Source organism: Taurulus bubalis (genome assembly GCF_910589615.1).
Source record: "Taurulus bubalis genome assembly, chromosome: 16".
Lineage (NCBI taxonomy): Eukaryota > Metazoa > Chordata > Actinopteri > Perciformes > Cottidae > Taurulus > Taurulus bubalis.
Genome location: NC_136604.1, coordinates 6,277,477 through 6,297,085, shown reverse-complemented (window position 1 = coordinate 6,297,085; position 19,609 = coordinate 6,277,477). Strand labels below are relative to the sequence as shown.

The following is a 19,609-nucleotide window of genomic DNA, read 5'->3' as shown; positions in this document are numbered from 1 at the left end:
TATTAACTTTGACTCTCTGCTGTTGGGCATTTTCTGAGCTCTTAGCTGCTTTTCAGTCCCAGAGCAGACTTGATGGGAAACAAAGAGAATGATAGAACAAAAAGAAAGAAAAGAACAAAAAAAAAGAAATAAAGAAGACAGCGTGCAGGGAAAACTCAGGACTTAGCAGAAGAAAGCTGGAAACAGGATGTGTGTGGGGAGGTGTGGTTGTATTTAAGATATTATGTTATGATGCTAATCTAAACAGGAACTATTCATGCGATAGGTTACTTTGTTTATGATTTCGCATGAGAGCGCATTGAAGAAATGGACTTAATCACAAGTTGAAATATTCGGCCAACTTTGTACTTCCAACATTCGCGTCTTTAAGAAACAGTTTACTCCCCAACCCGGCGCTGGGAGGAACGTAGCCTCCATCCTCCAAAAAGTCCCACGAGGACAGAAATAACACGGCGAGCGCACACCTCGAACTATGAAAATAAAATAAAACCAACGTGTGGCTTCAGCGCTGAAGGTGGTGTGACGTTGTTTACAGTCTGTATGCTGGAGACAAATTCTTCAGCAGGGGAAAAAAAACAATTACATCCCGCAAACTGGTTACCAATTTACATTCACATGCAAATCCACACAATCCCAACCGATGAATGGGCTTCATTGAGTGCTTTAGTGGCATTTAGTGATTTAGTGGCAGGCTCCTTCAAATGACCTTCCAGCAAAGTCCATTACTTTACCCCTACACCCCCCCTCCCTTACCCATCACATCCAAACACACACACACTCAAGACATCTGGAAGGCAGGTAATTCGCCATTAACTCGAGCCACTCAATCCCTGAAACTCTGCCAAGTTCAATTGCGTGAGCGAGTTCGATGGAGTACGAGAAGGCGGAAAGAGAATGAGAGGAAGAGGGAGACAGATGGAAAGAGCAGTTGAGAGAGAGAGAGAGAGAGAGAGAGAGAGAGAGAGTGGGTGAGAAAAAGGGCCGAGAGGGAAGACGGCGCTGTACTCCGCCACTTCCTGCGCAAAAAGCATCCCTTCCCATCTGCCCCGGAGAGAAGCGTCCCAGGCCACTCCGCTCCAAACCAGTCGGACCATCTGACCACTCCGGCGTTACATCACCGCATAGACATATCTGCACATGGGGGATTACGCGCTTGCATATGGACATTAATTACCGCACATACAGCGTAATCCCCCTTTGTGTTCACGTGTGGATTCACGTGCAAAAGCTGGATTTATTAGTGCGTACGTGAACAACAACAACCACACAACACAAAGGCAGGGGAATTGCCTGCGCCGCCATCGCCCTTATAATAACTCTCGGTAACCCCATTCAAATCAATTCACCCATGGAAGGTGTGCCCAACTCAACCCGCACAACAGCGCCACGCATACAGCTGACGTGTTAAACAAGAGGGCAAACCAATTTCGCCAACAATTCACACACACACACACACACACACACACACACACACACACACACGCACACAGAGCTGTAATAACCGTAGCTGGTGTTTAGCTACAGGAGAGATACTGGGGAAAGCGTGCAATATTTCCAGAGCTTAAGCTGCAGAGGAAAAGAAAAAGCTTTTTCAATATTTCATATCAATTTCTCATGATTGAACGTCATATCTACGCTACATGAGCCCGAAATGGAATATGCGCTTTTACGGTGGTAATGTGTGTAATTAACAGCTCAGCACGACATCGTAGATCATGCACATCACGTGTCGGTAGCGTGCACTTATTATGGCCAACCCGCGTGAATTACAGGTGAGTAGGAAAGGCTTTTTTGGGGGTATTTCTGCTTTATTTGACAGTGAGAGAGACAGTCAGGAAAAGAAAGTGTGTGTCTGTGTGTGTGTGGGGGGGGGGTATCCACTACACCAGATGAGCTACCAGAGCTATGCCTTTGTTTTTCATGATGTTTATTAAAATTGCATTCATGTTAATGCCTCCCGTGTCAGATGGGACAGATGCAGAGAGAAAGAGACAGCAAGCAGACAAGGAGTGTGGGGAAAATAAGAGAGCAGCGAAATGCAATTCAATTGAACATTGCATTGGGAACGAACACCAAAACGCCGTGTGCAGCTCTACGTAGCTTGTAGCCTTCAAGCTAATTGTTTCGGTTCTCCGGCTGGCGCACGCACTCGTTGGTTGAATCTCTCGTCTCTGATCAACCACATGTAGTCATTAGTTTCCATTAAACAAGCTCAAAAGCCCTTCTAGACCAACCACAGAATCTCAAATCTGATCAGAGGATGGCCCAGTTACAGCGGGTGCTTTAGGGTGCTGGAAGTTGCCAGAATGTGGATTAGACTTACAGCTGAGGCGCACAATCTGGGTTTGCAACAGTTGGTGAAGATTTATTGACTTTTCTTTCTATTTGTGTGTGTGTGTGTGTGTGTGTGTGTGTGTGTGTGTGTGTGTGTGTGTGTGTGTGTGTGTGTGTGTGCATGCTCTTTGGGTACTACTACAACTTGATTCGCATATTTTCTTAGCAAACAGGGCTCCTGTGGTCTTTCCGTAGTTTTGGTTCTGCCAAACGAGCAGGATTCACTTGCTGAATCTGTAGTGAATTGCTCGAGGAACAACGTGTCCCTCTTTCGATATAACGGTGAGCGTGATTGGCTCACACTGTTGACAGATAATTGTTGACTACTCTCCTGAATGACTGTTAATCGATACCCGTCCTCTCCGATTGTCTGGCCGGACCAGAAGACCAAATGGACAAACTTGCTTCTGAGTTGAACAGTTTTCTGGTTGACCTCTGGCTGACCTCGCTCGGTTGCCAGGTCACCTTGTCCAGCCAGCTGGTTATCCCACTCGCACATCGGCTGGTGCGGCTCACTGCTTGGCTGGCGGACTAATTTGACTTGCAAACAGGAAGGCAACATTTGTAGCTGGGGGGGAAGCAGAGAAACAACTGCAGCACCCAACTATCCCACACTGATCACACCCTGATTGCAATCACGAACCAGACACACAAATAACCCTCCCTCGACACACACACACACGCAGACACACAGATGTATGTTCCGAAAAGCACTCATGGTTGCTATAATAACATGCAATAACAAGCAACCGAGAGTGCAAACGAGTGAGGCCGACAGGGACGGCGTATGCATGTAGACAGAAACAAGTAGCGCACAATGGCTGACGCAGTTCCAATCCCGTGTATTTCCCTCGACTCCTTCTTGCGCTCAGAGAAGCTTTAAAGAAAAAAATACCAGTACCCTGTGAAGCTGGACCGTAAGTTGCATTACGCAATGTTTTGTTCGTCTCGCTCTGTCGGACATGCATGCAATGTCAGATCAGAATCAGAAACCGTTTATTTGCCAGGAATGTTTACACAGACGAGGAATTGTTCTCGGCAGAAGGTGCACACATTAGACATGAGACGTTAGACGAGACAAACAACAATCAACAACAGTGCAATGGGTATTAAATTAAGTATAATGTTTTTTGAAGGATCAAACATTTTGAGGATCAAAATGTCGTTATACACGTATGTGTTGCGGTGGCAAAACGCTGGAAGGAAACACAGTTTGTCGTTTGGCGACGAGAAAACAGGTTGCAACGCTCAATAGCATACTAGCTTACTTTGTCGAATATTCCCAATATCTGCGTCTGTTCTTCGCCTCATTTCTCCATCTTCTGGAGGACATCCACAAGCCGACAAAGGGTTATCAAAGGTGTTCCGACTTTAAAAACATGTATATATGAATATAATATATGAAGCCAGTATTCTCTGGCTTCACCCCCCCACCCTCCATAATTCGGACCTCCAGCACACAGAGCAGAATAACCTCCATCCGTTCCCCGCCCCACCACTTAGCCAGGTACAGCCCGTCCCGCTCTCCTCTGCACTCGCGATAAACCGAGCAGAGTCGAGTTATGTTAACCTCCCCCTTTCGCCACATTACACCCTCGGCCACCTACGGAGGCCCGCTCACTCCCCGCCCCTTCGCCGCCTGATAAAGTGAGAGGAGCCGGTCCCATGCTGGCGCGTCACACCTCCCTCACCCGCTCACCCCCTCACCCCCCATTAGATCCTTTGCCATCTCTAACGCCGCTCGCACTCGCGCTCCCGTGCCCTCGGCCCCCGTCGCTAACACCCTTTCATTACGGATACTCTTCTCCGCAGGGGGCTATCACTTCAAAAGACACCCTGTGTTCCTCGTCCGTGTCTGTGGGGGGGAGAGGGGGGAGGGGTTCATAAAGGTGACTGAGTCGGAGCCGCGCGATTTATGTATTTATTCAACACTGAGGAAGCCGTGTATTAAAAGGTCGGGCAATTTTCCAGGTCACTGACCGAACCCACACAGTGAGGAAGCAAGGGGATGGAGAGGAAGAGGGAGGACGGTGGGGGGGAGACGGTGGAGAGAGAGAGAGAGAGAGAGAGAGAGAGAGAGAGAGAGAGAGAGAGGCTAAGATGGAAAACCGGTACAGGCAAGTTGACACACATTGGTGCATTCACTCCTCACTACTGTATGTGTGTGTGTGTGTGTGTGTGTGTGTGTGTGTGTGTGTGTGTGTGTGTGTGTGTGTGTGTGTGTGTGTGTGTGTGTGTGTACGCATACACCAAGTTTGCCAAGCCCTCTTATACGTGTGCACATGCTGTTTGTTTGTGCACGAGGGGCAAAAAAATAAAATACAAATGACGTCTGCACACTAGCTGTGGTTAATGAGTTTGAAAGGTCAAACACCTCTCAGAGAGATTAATGGGGTTTCCTGGGCACGGGGGCGATGGGTTTTCACGAGGCATTTCCAACGTGGCGGTCATTACCGCGGCGGAGCAGAGACGGAAGGAGGGAGTCACAGACTGCGGGGACGGAGAACTCCGTCAATCATTCTTTGCATATTCTTGGTTATGTGCGCACAACCCCTGGGCTTTGGACAACAAATGCCATTGGAGGGTTTATCGCTTGTATCAAACGCAATCGGCATGTTGTGGCTCTGAATGGATTTTAGGTGCCACCTATTCTCTACTGCGACTGTAGTTTGACAAAACTGCAACGCATGACAGAAAAGGCCAATTATAAACTTTTTTTTAAACTGTCCATCCTGAAGTTCAATGCCAAATTGCCGGATTCTCTTTGAATGTGATGCCTTTTGGCAGCCAACGCACAACTTTCAGATGTCGACAACACGCATACGCAGAGCAGCCCGTGTTCATCTGAACGCCTAAACAAGCGTTGCAGCTTGATTCCTGAGCAAAGGAAGTAAATGGCCCAAAGTTTTCACAACCATGAGAGCAATACTCTGGTGTGTTGCTATGGGAGGGTTAATGCAATTGTGCTCGAGTATGTGTGAAATGTTACATAACACAGCTTTGGGAAAAAGCTTAAGCGGGATGTACAGAAAAGAATTAAACTTTCATCGACAATCCCGACTGCCTATATTCTGGCGGGCTGAATATGGTAGAGGGGACTGGGGAAGCATGATGTAGCATTTAATCATGTGCAGCAAAGTACTGCGCAGTCTTCCTCCTCCACCTCTCCAGTCCTCCTGAACATGTGTCATCAGGTCAGACGTGGCAGGAGGTGGACCAGCGGACACGAAAAGCACATTAGGAAGCGCACGCTCACGCTCACCGGTCGGCTGGGCCTCAGCCAGAGCCAGCGAGGCGGACACAGACACGGCGGAGCCAAAAGATGAAGAGGGGACGGCTAATGGCGGAGGGATGGACCGGGCTCAGCTGTAGAGGTGTGTGTTAGACGGAAAGAAAGCAAGGCTGCCGGGAGAGCGTGCATGAATCTGTGAGTGTGAGCACTAGCACTATAGATGATGTGGTCTCACTGCCCCTCATGTTTTAACGAGATGAGAAGCCGTCATAGCCTTTACATAACTGGATCTAGACTACTGGACCTCATTGCCTCAGCTGCAGTCAATACAAAAGAGGTTGGAAATCCAAAGACAGCTTCTCTCAGAGACCGTGGCAAACGTATTGAATTGAAGAATTACCGGAAGCTAAATTAGACTGAACTCGTGGGAAAAACAATAGCATGCATCTTCAGCTGCTGGCCCAAAATGACAAGGGGGAGTGGCTGTTGTTACGATGGGCCATCATTCCAGAACCAACAGTCCCAATAATGTCCCGTTGGAGCAAAAAGCCTGTTTGTCCGACAGCCCGAAAAAAACAATGCAGATCTTCAAAAAAGGCCCGTTGCTCCAAAAGTACAAAACATTTACAGTTTTGTATTTGCAAGAACGTGGGTATTTAATAAGCAAAATGATGTCATCGGACATCCAGATTGTTTTGACCCACTCGTTGCCTTGGTTGGTTGGGTTTGTTAGGTTTAGTCATGAGAAATAAGATTAGTGAGGATAAAATATCAGGGTGAGCCAACCAGCGGCAGAGAAAGGCGGGTCATGCCCTCAGCATGATGGGAAGAGGGGAACGCAATGTCATTCCACATAATAATTAGCAATGTGCCTCCATTTGTTGTACCGAATTTGTATTTTCGGCGCAATGGACCTTCGGAACAATGGTTGTTTCGTTTTTCGGGACAACGGGCTCTAGGACAAATAGGATGTCAGTCCAGTGGGATACTTTTTAGACATTCAGGGGTTTTGAACAACGGACCGTTGGAAAACAATGGCATGGCACCAAATGACACAAGTTGACGTTAAAGTTAAAAAGATCCTACAGCGGCAATGGTAATAGAGCGGACAAAAAACTTGTTTGCCATTATATCACAAAAAAAGGTATCAGGAATCAGAATTCAAGCATCGTCTTCACAGCGTCTGTTACTCTTTAGAGAAGCATGGGTAACTGCATGTGTACAAGCTGTGTGTGTGTGTGTGTGTTTGCCTTTTTGTACATTGCAGGACCTCTGTCACCTCCGTGGCAGTGTAGTGTAAACGTCTAAACCAGGCTCAACTGAGGCTGATGGTCTCAAAGCCAACATCTGAGAGGGAGGGCAACACATTTAACCTCTGGAAGAGCCCTGTCTTTACACACACAAACACACACACACACACACACACACATCCTTTCCCAGCATTTTCCTCACAAAAGCCTCAACGCCGGTACTTGATTCAAAAGAAATTGATGCGTCGGAAAGTGTACCCGTCAAAACTGCACAACGGTGATTCGGTGGTTCGGTACTAGAAATTTGCAATAACAGATCCAGGATCAGTTGAACAAAAAGGCATAAGAAAAGCAGGACTGATGAAGAGGGATCAGGAAAGCCACATTTTCCAAACAGAGCCATAGAATGTACTGGAGTTTCCGGGTGTCTTCATAAGATTGTCATCGATTTTGGCCAGTAGCTTATTATGCGTCCAAGTCTCCAAAGACTTCCAAAAGTCTTGCGTGCCTCAACAAACCGTTCCTCGTGAAATGAGTGGGAGATTTCTGTTTTTTTCACCATCGGAAACCAAGGAAATAAAAATGAAATGCTGCGAGTGTGAGGGTGGTAGACCGACTGAGCTCCGCCGAGTTGTCAGTTCAATTCCCAGCGTGCACGCCCACAACAAGACTCGCATTAATGCAGTCAGTGTTTACTCTCAATGCAAAACAGAGCGGAGCAGGAATTTCTGCCAAGAGCGGCTATGGCTCCGCACAAACACACACACGGACACGCACACACACACACACGCACGCACGCACGCACACGCACGCACAGCGATGACATTCATCAACTTCAGACACCTCAGGACTGAGAAGCTTGCCAACACAAACTCCTGTAATCCATCAGTATCCCAACAAATGCAGCAACAATGAATAATGGGTTTGAGGCCTCCGTGTAAAAATCAAGCAAAAACACGTCTCAACTCTCAATGCTGGTGGCGTGTGTGAGACATTTTTTAAATATTTAATGGAATATATATATATATTATATTGCATATAACCTTTGGAGAACCTTTGGAGAACAGTCCTTGGAGATGGTTACATAAAGCTCTAGCTTGAAAGCACCAGCGCATCACCATCAACTCAAATTAGAGCCGCTACCGATGGCAGGAGATCAATTCGTCTTCATACCTAAACCTGACAGTCGGAGTTTTAACCACGTGGTGAAACGGTCGCAATTATGGTTTGGGTTCAAATAAATACATTTGTTACATAACGTAAGATACGTACGCAAGTTAAAATAACTCTACATCGAATTCTGCTTTGACACAGGACACGAACAGCAGCCTCCTGGGTCAAAGTCCTGTGTTTGTTTTGTCAACTAACGGCGCCTGTACAAACGGCCTGTGAGGTCACAGATCAGTTTTGCTCCATTTTATATGAAAAAAACGAACAATTATTTCCATTGTATTTGATTAATCAGTTAGTCGTTTCATCTATAAAATCTCAGAAGTTTCCCTCAACCCAAGGTGAAACCAAAAGCCATTTAATTCACAACAATATGAAAACATAAGAGCAGATCTTTTTATTCGCGAAGTGAATGTTGGACATTTTTACTTGACAACTAATATGAATAAACATTAATTTTATGCTGTGAACATTATCCTACTTTTAAAATCCTCTCTCCCTCTCTCCATCCCCCTCCCTCTCTCTCTCTCTCTGATGATTTGAGACTTGATTATCAGCTTCCTCTCCCATGCTGAATTACATTTTGCTGCTGCGATCATTTAATTATCACACTCACAAAACCAATAACATTTCATTCATTTTCACTCTCTTCTTCATAACAAAAACAAGTCGGTTGAGAGGCATCGAGCAGAAAACACAGTTTTGTTTGCACCGATTTAACTCTTCTCAAAGCTGCACGCTGGAGATGCTTCCTCAAAATAGACAAAAAGTTTAAATAAATAAATAAATTGCTGCAGGAGTCTGAGATGGAAACTTGGATCCGAGCCAAATGTGCACAAGTATGTGAAGAACACAGCCGTACAGGCGGCAGCTGAAGATGCTTCAGCGTAGATCCATCAATAAAACGACTGGACAAATGTGCAGTCCGTCAGCAATTTACCTTCCTCTGCCACATGCAGCTGCACAGAGCCCCTTCCTCACTGTCCAATATGGCTGAAACACCTGCTACACCCCCCCTCCACACACACACACACACACACACACACACACACACACACACACACACACACACAGCCTCTTTCTCCCCCTCTCAAACATCCCTCCCACTCTTTACAATGGCTCATTCTTGCCGATCCAGCAGAACGACCCCCCCGATGCTGTAGTAGTAGTGTCCTCACCCTGAACAAAAGAAAATCAGGATGCGATGGACAGACACACACACACACACACACACACACACACACACACACACACACACACCATCATAGCGGTCTCAGTCAATGTGTTCCGGCGGAGTGGGAGGTAAATGCGGGTCTGGCTGAGCTTCTGCATCGACTCGTTTACAGGAACCCGCGGTCCGTTTGATTACATGCAACATACAAGTGTCTGTGGAACAAAGCAGCGGTGGCAGCTTACAATTCCCTGGTCACCCGCTCCCTCCCACGCGCCTTTACTCCCCTCCAATTTCACTCCTGTCACTCCCTCATCATCCACCGCTCCTCCTTATTCGCGTCACCTCAGCCTCCCTCTTTCCTCACCCCCCACCTCCTCGACCTGACACACCTCTTCTCCCTCTTGGGCTTGTAATACATCTTCTTTTTTCGGATGAGACTTCTCTTCCCTACCTCCCTCCATCCATTCAGTCATTCCTTTATTTTCCCCGCACACCTGAGCCTCCACCCCCTTCCTCCCGACAATGACAGCGGCCCCGTCGCCTCCACAAATCACTCTGACCTTTCACGCTCGCGGAGGTCGCGGCCTGTTCCGATCCAGACACGTATAACAGGTCCTTGGCAGCTGAAGATGGACCAGGGCATCGTGCGAGGGGGGGTAGGTGGGGGTTGCCAGCGGCAGCGAGGCAGAAATAAGCCTGCATCAATCACAAACAATTAGTCCCAATTGATGCCTCGGAGGGTGGAGCGCTACTCCGCTGCCAATCTGGCAGTTGCTGGTAAACCCCCAAATTAGTCAGTCAGATTGCTGTTAAGTACTAATTTTCATTACTGATTCAGTAATTATACGATATAGGAGTGTGAATTTAATAATGGATAGTCTCTTTAATTATGTTTGGTTGGAGTTAACGGTAAACAGAGGTTTTGAATCAGGTTCTTAGAATAGATGGTAAAATAACAAGAACATTTAACAGTCCAGTGGAACGGAATGGTTGAGCGATGCATGGATACAATAGCTATTCAAATGAAATCCTTCGCATTGGACAGGTAAGAAGTGGGCGGGCTTATGGAATTTAGTGCAACGCAGAGCTGCAAACACTCCTATCTTGTCGCCTAGAGTTTGCAGATTGCTGGATGTAAGGGGTTTAAGGTTTATAAGCTAAAGGTCAGATGAGTTAAACCCTTTAATTCCCATCTTCAGATTGCCTCTGCCTCACCTTAAACATAAAACAAATATAAAAAGGGATTTCCAGATGTTTGAAGTCCCTCAACAGACACAGCGTAGACAATAGATTACTCTGCAGAACCCCAAATAAATCAATTAGACGGTATTGGAAACCAAAACGCCTGGTGAAGCAAACCTTACTTGTATAGCTCCGAATGGTTTGGACCGAACACAACGCAGACCTTAAGAGGTGGAGGCTTGCGTATACAGTCAATGAAAAGACTTGAGCGGATGCAAAACCCTGCTGGGCCGTGCAGTGAGGGGCAGAAGTAACCGGGGAAACTTTTGGAAGTTTCATGCTTGAACGGGAAACATTTTGCTCATGCCAAGAGAGCATGCAACTCCTCTTCATATATATTCTGAGACAAGAGGAAAAAATGAAAAGCACCAGAGCCCCGGATGAGTTCTGAAATCAATCGTGTGGTGAAACACATGCAGCCACACTCTACACACACACACACACACACACACACACACACACACACACACAGTCAATGGCAAGGCCTTCCACCAAAGGAAAACTCTCCCTCTTCGCTCTGCTGCGTGAGAGACCTGAACCTGAACCCTGGCGGAGGAGGAGTCGCTCACCGCACTTTTAACCTTCAAGGTGAGACAGATGCCAGATACATAAACGTACATGTAGTTTTACAGTGGCGCTAGATCAGGAGTGGGCTTCTCGGCTGTTTAGAGAGCTGACTTGTCGACCCGTTGGTGAGTTTCTGGATTTGAAATCGGCCTGAAATGCCCGCCAAGAACACAGTGCGTTCTGACACGGCATCCAACCCAAACTCAGGGTGATCCTGGAGGTCACGCCGAGACTCAATCGCTCGCGCCGCTCCCCGTCACTCTGCCTCTGTTGTTCTGTACCTTGCTCGTGCCCTCTCTCGGCTTGCTGCAGAACGGATGGATGCGGAGGGGAGGGGAGGAGAAGAAGAAGTAAATGAGATCCCGATGAGATGCCAAGGTGTGTTAGCGGCGAGGTGCGGGGGAATGAGAAAAAGCGGCCTGAAGGGAGGGAGGAGAGGGGTGGCTGGTTTGACTGTGTGTGTGTGTGTGTGTGTGTGTGTGTGTGTGTGTGTGTGTGTGTGTGTGTTAGCGGAGCTCCGTCTCTGCCTGCTCGGAGCGGCGTTTGCGTTTGCCAAGTCAGCTCAGGATGCGGGACGCATGTACAGGGGGGTATGAGGAGGAGGAGGAGGAGAGGAAGATGACATATGAGAGGACAGGAGGGTAGAACAAAAGGGAGAAACAGGAAGCGCAAAGGAATAGACAGAAGTACGAGACAAAGAATGCAGTCACGGGGAAAAAACGCTGTTGGCACACAAGGATGAAATGAAACAAGAGCAAAGATAAACATGGCGGGGCATTTAAATAAAAAAGGACTAAAAGCCACTAAAGGGACCAAGAATACAAACAAGGAGACGTCTGCAAATTTCATGAACAACAATCAAGGAGCCACATAAATACTGTGATATAACATGATAGGAGGTTTAGACAGAGCAGAAAATCCCCAAAAATAGGGGAAGTATGCACATGTTTCCTTTTGTTAAAACACTGCTCCCATTACGCACAACACACACACACACACACACACACACACACACACACACACACACACACACACACACACACACACACACACACACACACACAGGTTAATCACCTCATCCATCATGAATATAACAGCATGAGAATTATTAATATTAATTATTTTGTGTCTTTTTTCTAAAAAAGAGTATAGGAATTCCCTCCAGTGTTTCCTCCATCTCCTAAATGTGCTCGAGCAGAAGCGACGGATCGCTGCCAGCAGCAGCCTTCGGGAGCACATTGCTTTCACTGCAATTAATCGCCGTCACAACATCAATTAAACAAAAGCTAGCATCCAAATCCGGCTGCCCGGCATTCCAGGGATACAAATCACCCTGGCAGGGAGCGAGAGAGAAAGGGGGAAAGCGCGCGCGCTAGTGCGTCAATGAAATGCGCGCGTCCATAAGGGAGAGTTGCGTGCCATCACTGATTATATAAAAAAATCAGTGTGTGAGTGACTGCACGCAACTCATATATATATATATATATATATATATATATATATATATATATATATATATATATATATATATATATATATATATATATGGCTGTGAAGTGTTCCACTGCGTGTGGGTTACTGTAAGGATGTGATTGCGTGTGCATCATAAAAAAAAATCCACTCGGCTATACCTTGCCAATAAAAGCTCCCTCTTTAAAGCCTGGGGGTCTGGAGCCATTATGTTCTTTTCCACTTCACAATCTCTGAACTGATTAGAATCCCTTCCACGGCTTCACTTGAGCCGGCCGGTCAGGCACGCGCACGCATTAGATGGGACACGCGTTCAGGGCTTTTCTAGTTTGGATCCGACACAAAGTTACACACATGCACAGTGTCCCGGCTGAAGGTATTTATCTGAGTGGAGATCCGGGGTGCAGGTGGAACTGAGGGACCACATCGGCGTCCTCTCTCTCTCTCTCTCTGACACACTTCAGTGCAGATGTACAGGAGAGGGGCAATTAAACGAGCCAGCAATCCGGATCCGGATCATCAGCATTTAATCTCGAAAAAAATGAATTATAATAATAATTAAATACAAAATTCACCTCAATGAATCTTACACTGTTCTCCTGCATTACTGTTTCGATAATGAGTCTTTGTTTAGTGCTGACGGAAAGATTTTTAAAAAAGTAACTAAAGACCAACAAAAAGGGGCTGTTTTCTTTAGAGAAGCTAGAATAAATCCATAAATAGAGCAGATTTCATGCAGCGGGGATCAGCAGTGAGGCACCAGCCTCCTGATGCGTCCTGGCGGCCGGGGCCACAGAACCAGTGACCGGCAAAGAGTCGGAAAAGACAAAAGAAACCAGTTGCACAGAGATGCAGTCACAAAAAATATATAATAAATAAAAAATCCCAGCGCACAATTTGAAGTCGTTGTGACAACAAAGCGGGGGATTTGTTTATTTGTTCATGAGGAGCACGGTCGCCTGAAGGGAGCCGACTTTAAACACATGATGCTGGGTGATGGGAGCAGACGGTGGCGATCAAACCATCAAACAACTGTTCTGTTTGCTTTATATTTATTTTAGGAGCTATTGTACTTTAGGTTCTTTTTTAAATCAACAAGCAGTTGAGTGACAAAGAAATCAGAATGAACCATATGAAATGAGCCCAAACGACTAAATATGTCAGCTTCAGGAGACGCGTCTCTCCACACAACCAAGCAATAAATAAATAAAAAATAGATGTTCTCCTTCACGTGCACATCTTGGGGTTTAAAGCAAATTAAAGGCTGTTTTAACTCCACTAATACCCGCGCGCTCGTCGGTGGAAAGAATGCACCAGCTTCCAAAAACTCTCTCCGCCGAGGACAAGCCGCCTGTCGTTTCGCACCAACAAACGAAACGAACACACACGCACACACACACACACACACACACACACGTACCTTCTTCGGCGTGACAGTCTGCCTCAATGTTCAGCAGTAATATCCAAAGCACCGACACCAGCGTTATACGGACATCCATGTTTCTGTCTGGCCAGTTCCGCGCGGGGCTCTTGTCATCTCTCTCCAGCCTGCGCGCGACGCACCGCAGCAGAGACGCACTCACGAGCGCTTTTGAGCGGAGCGGATGCCGTCTGGGCGAATAGTGCGGGCGCTCGGGAGCCACGCGCTCTATTTGTTATCTCGGGGGAGGGTTTTGCCGACGTGATTGACACCGCGCGAGCGCAATAGCGGCGGGGTGTCAGAGTCGAGAGGGGGGGGGGTTACGCGGAGAGGGGGAGGCTCGACCTATCGCGGAGATGCGACCCGAAATCTGCGCGCCAGGTGTTTTTTTACACTACCTGTTTACCGCAGGAGGGGTCTTTATAGTGTCGGTCCTCTTATAGGACGCGGAGGGGGATCGGTGAGTTAGGACGTATCACTCCATCGGAGAGTTGAGAGTGCTGCGCTTGTTTAATCGTCTCACCATATGGGTGAAAGTGTGCGTTACGGGTTCTAAAAGGGGTCCAGGTGCTCTTCAGTTATTTAGTTTGCTTCAATCAAGTGGTTTTGCACCGAGGTCCACTGTGTAACACAAATGGTGACCTCATCGCCAACAAACAACAAAGGAATCCAGCCTGATTTTCATTCACGATGAGTTCACAATGTTTTTCAATTATGTGAGTTAAGTTAAGTTAATTGCAGTCATTGTTTTTCGTGGACAAACATCCAACGGTTCCTTACGCGTCGAGATACAAAGTATTTGCAGAAGAAGGACATGGTGACGGACTGGACCTGACCTGGGAACACTTATTTGTTTAATGGTTATTTTTTTTAAAGGGACAAGTGGACCAATGCCAGACACGCCACAGCATTTATATCAGAAGTTGTTTGACCATCCTTTGACAACTCAGTGCACACACACACACACACACACACACACACACACACACACACACACACACACACACACACACACACACACACACACGGCAATATACCAAATACAACATGGAGGACACCCTGAGAGCGCAGACCATATACACCAAGGCCCACTTCCACCCGTGAAAAATAATGTTTTATCTCCAATCCTGCTGACAAACCGAACCAGAACCGGAAAAACACAACCTCCTATAGCGGAGGTAATGATATACAACACCGGAGAACCGTTTCATGACTCGTGTGTCTGATCCGGAAGTGAATGGGACTGTGAGCAACACATGCCTCGGAAAATTGTCACTGCGATTGTTTCGTCCATCTAAGAACAAACACTCGTGCCGTCGCAATCATCTGAGGGTCGAGTCGAGGAGGGGATTCCCACTCAACATCTGCAGTAACACAGTGGAATTTAATCCGCGTAATTGGCGTGTAGCTTAACATTTTATACACTCTTTTCTTTTCACACCTGTAGTCAAAGATGGGCAGTATTTATATTACTTGTATTTCAAATACGTATTTCAATGAGTATTTTGTCATTTGTATTTGATAGGGCTGATATATAATACTTTAGAGTGGAATCATTTTGTATTTAAAGTACTCAAAATACTTTCTCCGTGCACAAATCAAAAAACAGTTCACAAGTTCAGTCTTCAGATCTTCAAGTTCAACAGATTGTATGTCAAGGTAAATATTTCATCCGAGTGTGACAGCATGTCAACTAGCTTGATGTATAATTTATGTCTGGGTCTGGCTACATAGCCTATTGTAGCTAGCTAGATAGTTAAGCTAGCGATTGATGCTAACATGCTAATGACGCTAGCCAGTGTTTAGCAAATTAACTTATCAGTCGAGGAGCTAGATATAGGAAGAGGGAGATTGGGCTTGTATGTTCACGATAACCTTTTCAAGAGATGTCTGACCATCTAATCTTGCACCCTATTACAAGTTATGCTGTATCTTCTCAATGTGAATGACATAATGCCATATCAATTACTGGCAAATAATAGTTCACAGTTAGCCAGGCTATGACAGTAGATGTCCATTTGGAAAGCAATACCGTTTGCTGCTGATTGACAAGCACGAAGCGAGCTTCTTTCTCTCCTCTTCTACTTTTTTTGCAAAGAGAAAACTACTCAGGGTTGAATCGGTTCAATTGTTTCCTAAAAAGCTAATAAAAAAAATACTGCTCAGTTACACGACCAAGTCCTTTTGATTTTGAAATTGCAATCAGAAAATGTGTTCTCATTGTTTCGCTCAAAGAACAATTCAGGCTAATCACATGTGTAATTATGTCCTCAAAAATTATGTCCCTTTTTTCCGCGCTCTTTACCCACTCGGCTCCCCGTGTGGAACCCAAATGGCAGAGTTTAGGTCGCATTTACTTATTTTTTTCTCTGCTTTTGGTCAAAGAGTTCAAAGCTGAGACTTCCTCTTTGGCGGTTCCTCAGCATGTACCGCCAGCCTCGGCTATTCAGTTGCTTTTGAAACTTTAATGACGGACTAACGAAAAGGCTCGTCAGCGCGCCCACTTCTCGTCTCGAGCAAGGCCCTGCTGCCGCCGCCGCCGCCGCTGCTGCTGGACATGAAACAGCTTTGTAATGAGTGCGACTCAAACTCACCCTCCGCCTGCAACAGTGTATGAACAATCACATAAAACGCTGTAAACACTATATGCTCCACGATTCAACGGTTAAGGCTCATTATCGCTGTCAGCCTCCTCTCTGTCCCTGCTCTATCTCTGCTCGACATCAAGCTCACACACACACACACACACACACTCACTCTCACGCACAGATTACGGGGCCATCAGTCTGACTGATCCTCCCCAGCAGGGGGGTTGGTAGCCTCAGCTCTGGGAGCTGATGAACACGATCATCTGTCCCCTCCTCTGTGGTCATTACTCGCCAAGGACAGAGCCCAACCGCTCACTTACTCCGCGAGGCTCGCCCTCACGGTCCGTTACACTGCAACAGTCGCCGCGTGCTCTCGGCCGCACAATCACATATCCGCCGAGTACCACGGTCTGCTAAATTTGAAAATAATTGTTTAAATAAGGATGCTCGTGCCTATACTGTAATTTCTGAGTGCTGAAATCATGATTTTAAGGTTGTATATTAGCAATTCAGAGTATCAATATAGCAGCAAACAACGATTAGAACCTGAGGATATAGTGGTGTGGTGTCTACCAGAGCAGAGAATGAAGTCGCTCTCCCTCTGTGTCTGAGATGTAATTCGAGCTACTCTGTGCCTTGTCGACATAGACCGGACCTTTTTAGCGCCACCGTTAGCTAACTAGCTGAACCGGATCAGCCGACTCCATGTTGGGAGCAGTGTGGAGGCTCTCTAATGCTCTGACATTCAAATTTAGCAGTTTTAACAACGGTTACGTTTATTTTTTATTATTATATCTTTTTTTAATTGCTCAGTGGTTTTCTAAAACTGCTGGGCACTGTAGTTTTTTTAACCAAACATCACTCAAAGAAGACCAAATTGGCTTATTTGCCTAGGAATATTTTAGACTGCACATTAACACTCACTACTGAATGTGTTTGGCAGCAGGACAGGGACCTCAATGCCCACATGTATAGTAATATAGGAGTATGTCAGTGTTTTTTAATTGTTATTGGACAGCTGTTGAGGTTCGTGGCACAAAGGAATACGCTTTATCATCTCTGGCAACAAACACAACAAGCTATTTGTTAGTTGTTTTTTTGTGGGAATGTTTGACAATAAGAGATAATAGAATAATGTCCTGCTCCCTTTTTACCTGATTGCTTTCTCGTTTCTCACACATACAGAACCTTTTTTTTCCCCCTTTTGGCCTCTGTCAAAACATGCCCACACACAATTGCTAATTTGGCTGCCATGTGTTTGCATTATTGATCAGGAATACGACGACCAGGGGAAAGAATAAAAGATGTGAATCACAACCTGGTAGCGCCTTGAGGGGTGTGTGTGTGTGTGTGTGTGTGTGTGTGTGGGAGAGGAGGGTGGGGGTGTGCTGAAGCAGTAAATAGATGTCAATTCCAGCACAAGTCTCACACGCATATATGTGTTCATATATATGTTCACGCAGCTCAGTTTTGCAGGTTCATTATCATGCGACAATTTCACGCTGATGCTCTTCGTTGACCCCGCAACCTCTCTGCTCTTCCTCCTCCTCCTCCTCTCACATTAGAGGGCGAGAGGAGGGAGGAGAAGGAGCAGAAGCACTTGACCTTTTTGGTTTCCTTGCCCTCTTACCCGGACATCAACAGCAGAACGAGGGGGGGTTGAACAAAGAGATAATGGGCGGGGGGGGGAGAGGTGTGTGTGGGCGCTTGTACAAATACGGGCATGTTGGTGTACACACGCTCTCAATCGCGTGTCAATCAAGTGTGACTGTTTCAGACTGCGTCCACACTCAAGCTGGCTGAAATCGGAAAGTTCCTGATTTCAAAAAAACGACATGAAATTGAGGCCGTATGAAACATAAGCAAACAACCACTGCAGATGTTCTGGCAAGTCAAGGTGGACTAAAGGTTCGAACACGTGGACCAGGTAAACCATAAAGGTCTCCGGCCAGATCTTCTTGATCCGTACACATGAATAAGGGGAAATCTCCCGCAGATTCCGCTCCATCTCCATGATCAATGGGGTCAATGTGTGTCCGCTGAAGCCCTCGTCCCTCGACCGGGGCCACGACACGGGCGAAAATTTGGAAAGAAACTGTAGCTCGACTTGCATTTGGTGATCTTTGGCTGTAATGAAGTGTACTTTTCTGGTATCAGGTACATGTCTCCTGTATGTTGGTGCCAGTCATTTTTTTAACACCCTCTGTGAGCAGGAGGAGTGAAGTGGGGCTGTGGTGGGAGGTGAAAAGAGGGAGGGGAGGGGGGGGACGGGGACGGAGAAGAGTTTATGGGGCGAGGTGGAGGGAGGTGTTGGAGAGAGCGGCTGTTTGATAACAGCAGCCGACAAGTCCCTGATGTATAGTAACCGTAGCCGTGTTATTCCCGAGACGGCACCCTGGAAACGCTGCCAAGTGAAAAGGTGTTAATGTGTCTTGGAGAGAGATATATGCACCTACACACATATCCGGTACACTCACACACACACACACACACACATAGCTGGGACTATAATAGATACAGGGTGTTTTAAAGAGATGCGGGGGGGGCACTCTGCGCTTTGTTCGGCGGGTGTGTAGAAAAACCGTCGCTCCCTTCACGAGGCGATTAGCTGCCGGCCGTTAATCACGGCGCCATCTTGTGGCGGAATGAGATGACAGATAGATTTCGAAACAATATCTTCGGACAGATTGTTTTTAATCGCCTTCATTAGTATTTCTGTAATAGCCTGTTTGTGATTTTGTAAGTGGATTTATTGCAATCATGCTTTTCTTTTATTGATGCAAATGAGATAATAACCTTTACGTGCGGTTCGACTGTGAACACGAGTTTGGATTGATTGTGGGATGTCACAGAGTGGGAACACGGAGTGGAGTCTAATTAGTAACATCGAGGCTTTTAGCGAGACGTTGTAGAGTCTGCTTTTTTCTTCTTCTTTTTTTACCTTCACGTCGGTGCCGTTTGAGGAGCAGGTCACACTGGGGTCCGGGCGGCTCGATCCGGAGGATGGGTAAAGCAGCCCATGGGAGTACGACTGTCATTGGCTAATGAGTATACATGTTGCAATTAGTTCCGGGTACACGAGTTTACGATGTCATCAAGGTCACTGGAAAGTTTTGTGCTGCGGTCAAATAGTCTTTTTGGCTTTTAGGGGAGCTTCCTAAC

The 19,609-nt window shown here is 46.5% G+C and overlaps 1 protein-coding gene across 1 annotated transcript in view; it reads right to left on the bottom strand.

Moving 5' to 3' along the window:
* epha10 (EPH receptor A10) overlaps window positions 1-13,938 on the bottom strand; it is a gene marked incomplete at both ends in the record, with an annotated part of 136,659 nt that extends 122,721 nt beyond the window's left edge. Inside the window, one exon of the mRNA XM_079232447.1 lies at window positions 13,860-13,938. Coding sequence (XP_079088573.1) covers window positions 13,860-13,938 — 79 coding nt within the window. The remainder of the gene's footprint in view (window positions 1-13,859) is intronic.
* Window positions 13,939-19,609: the final 5,671 nt, after the last annotated feature.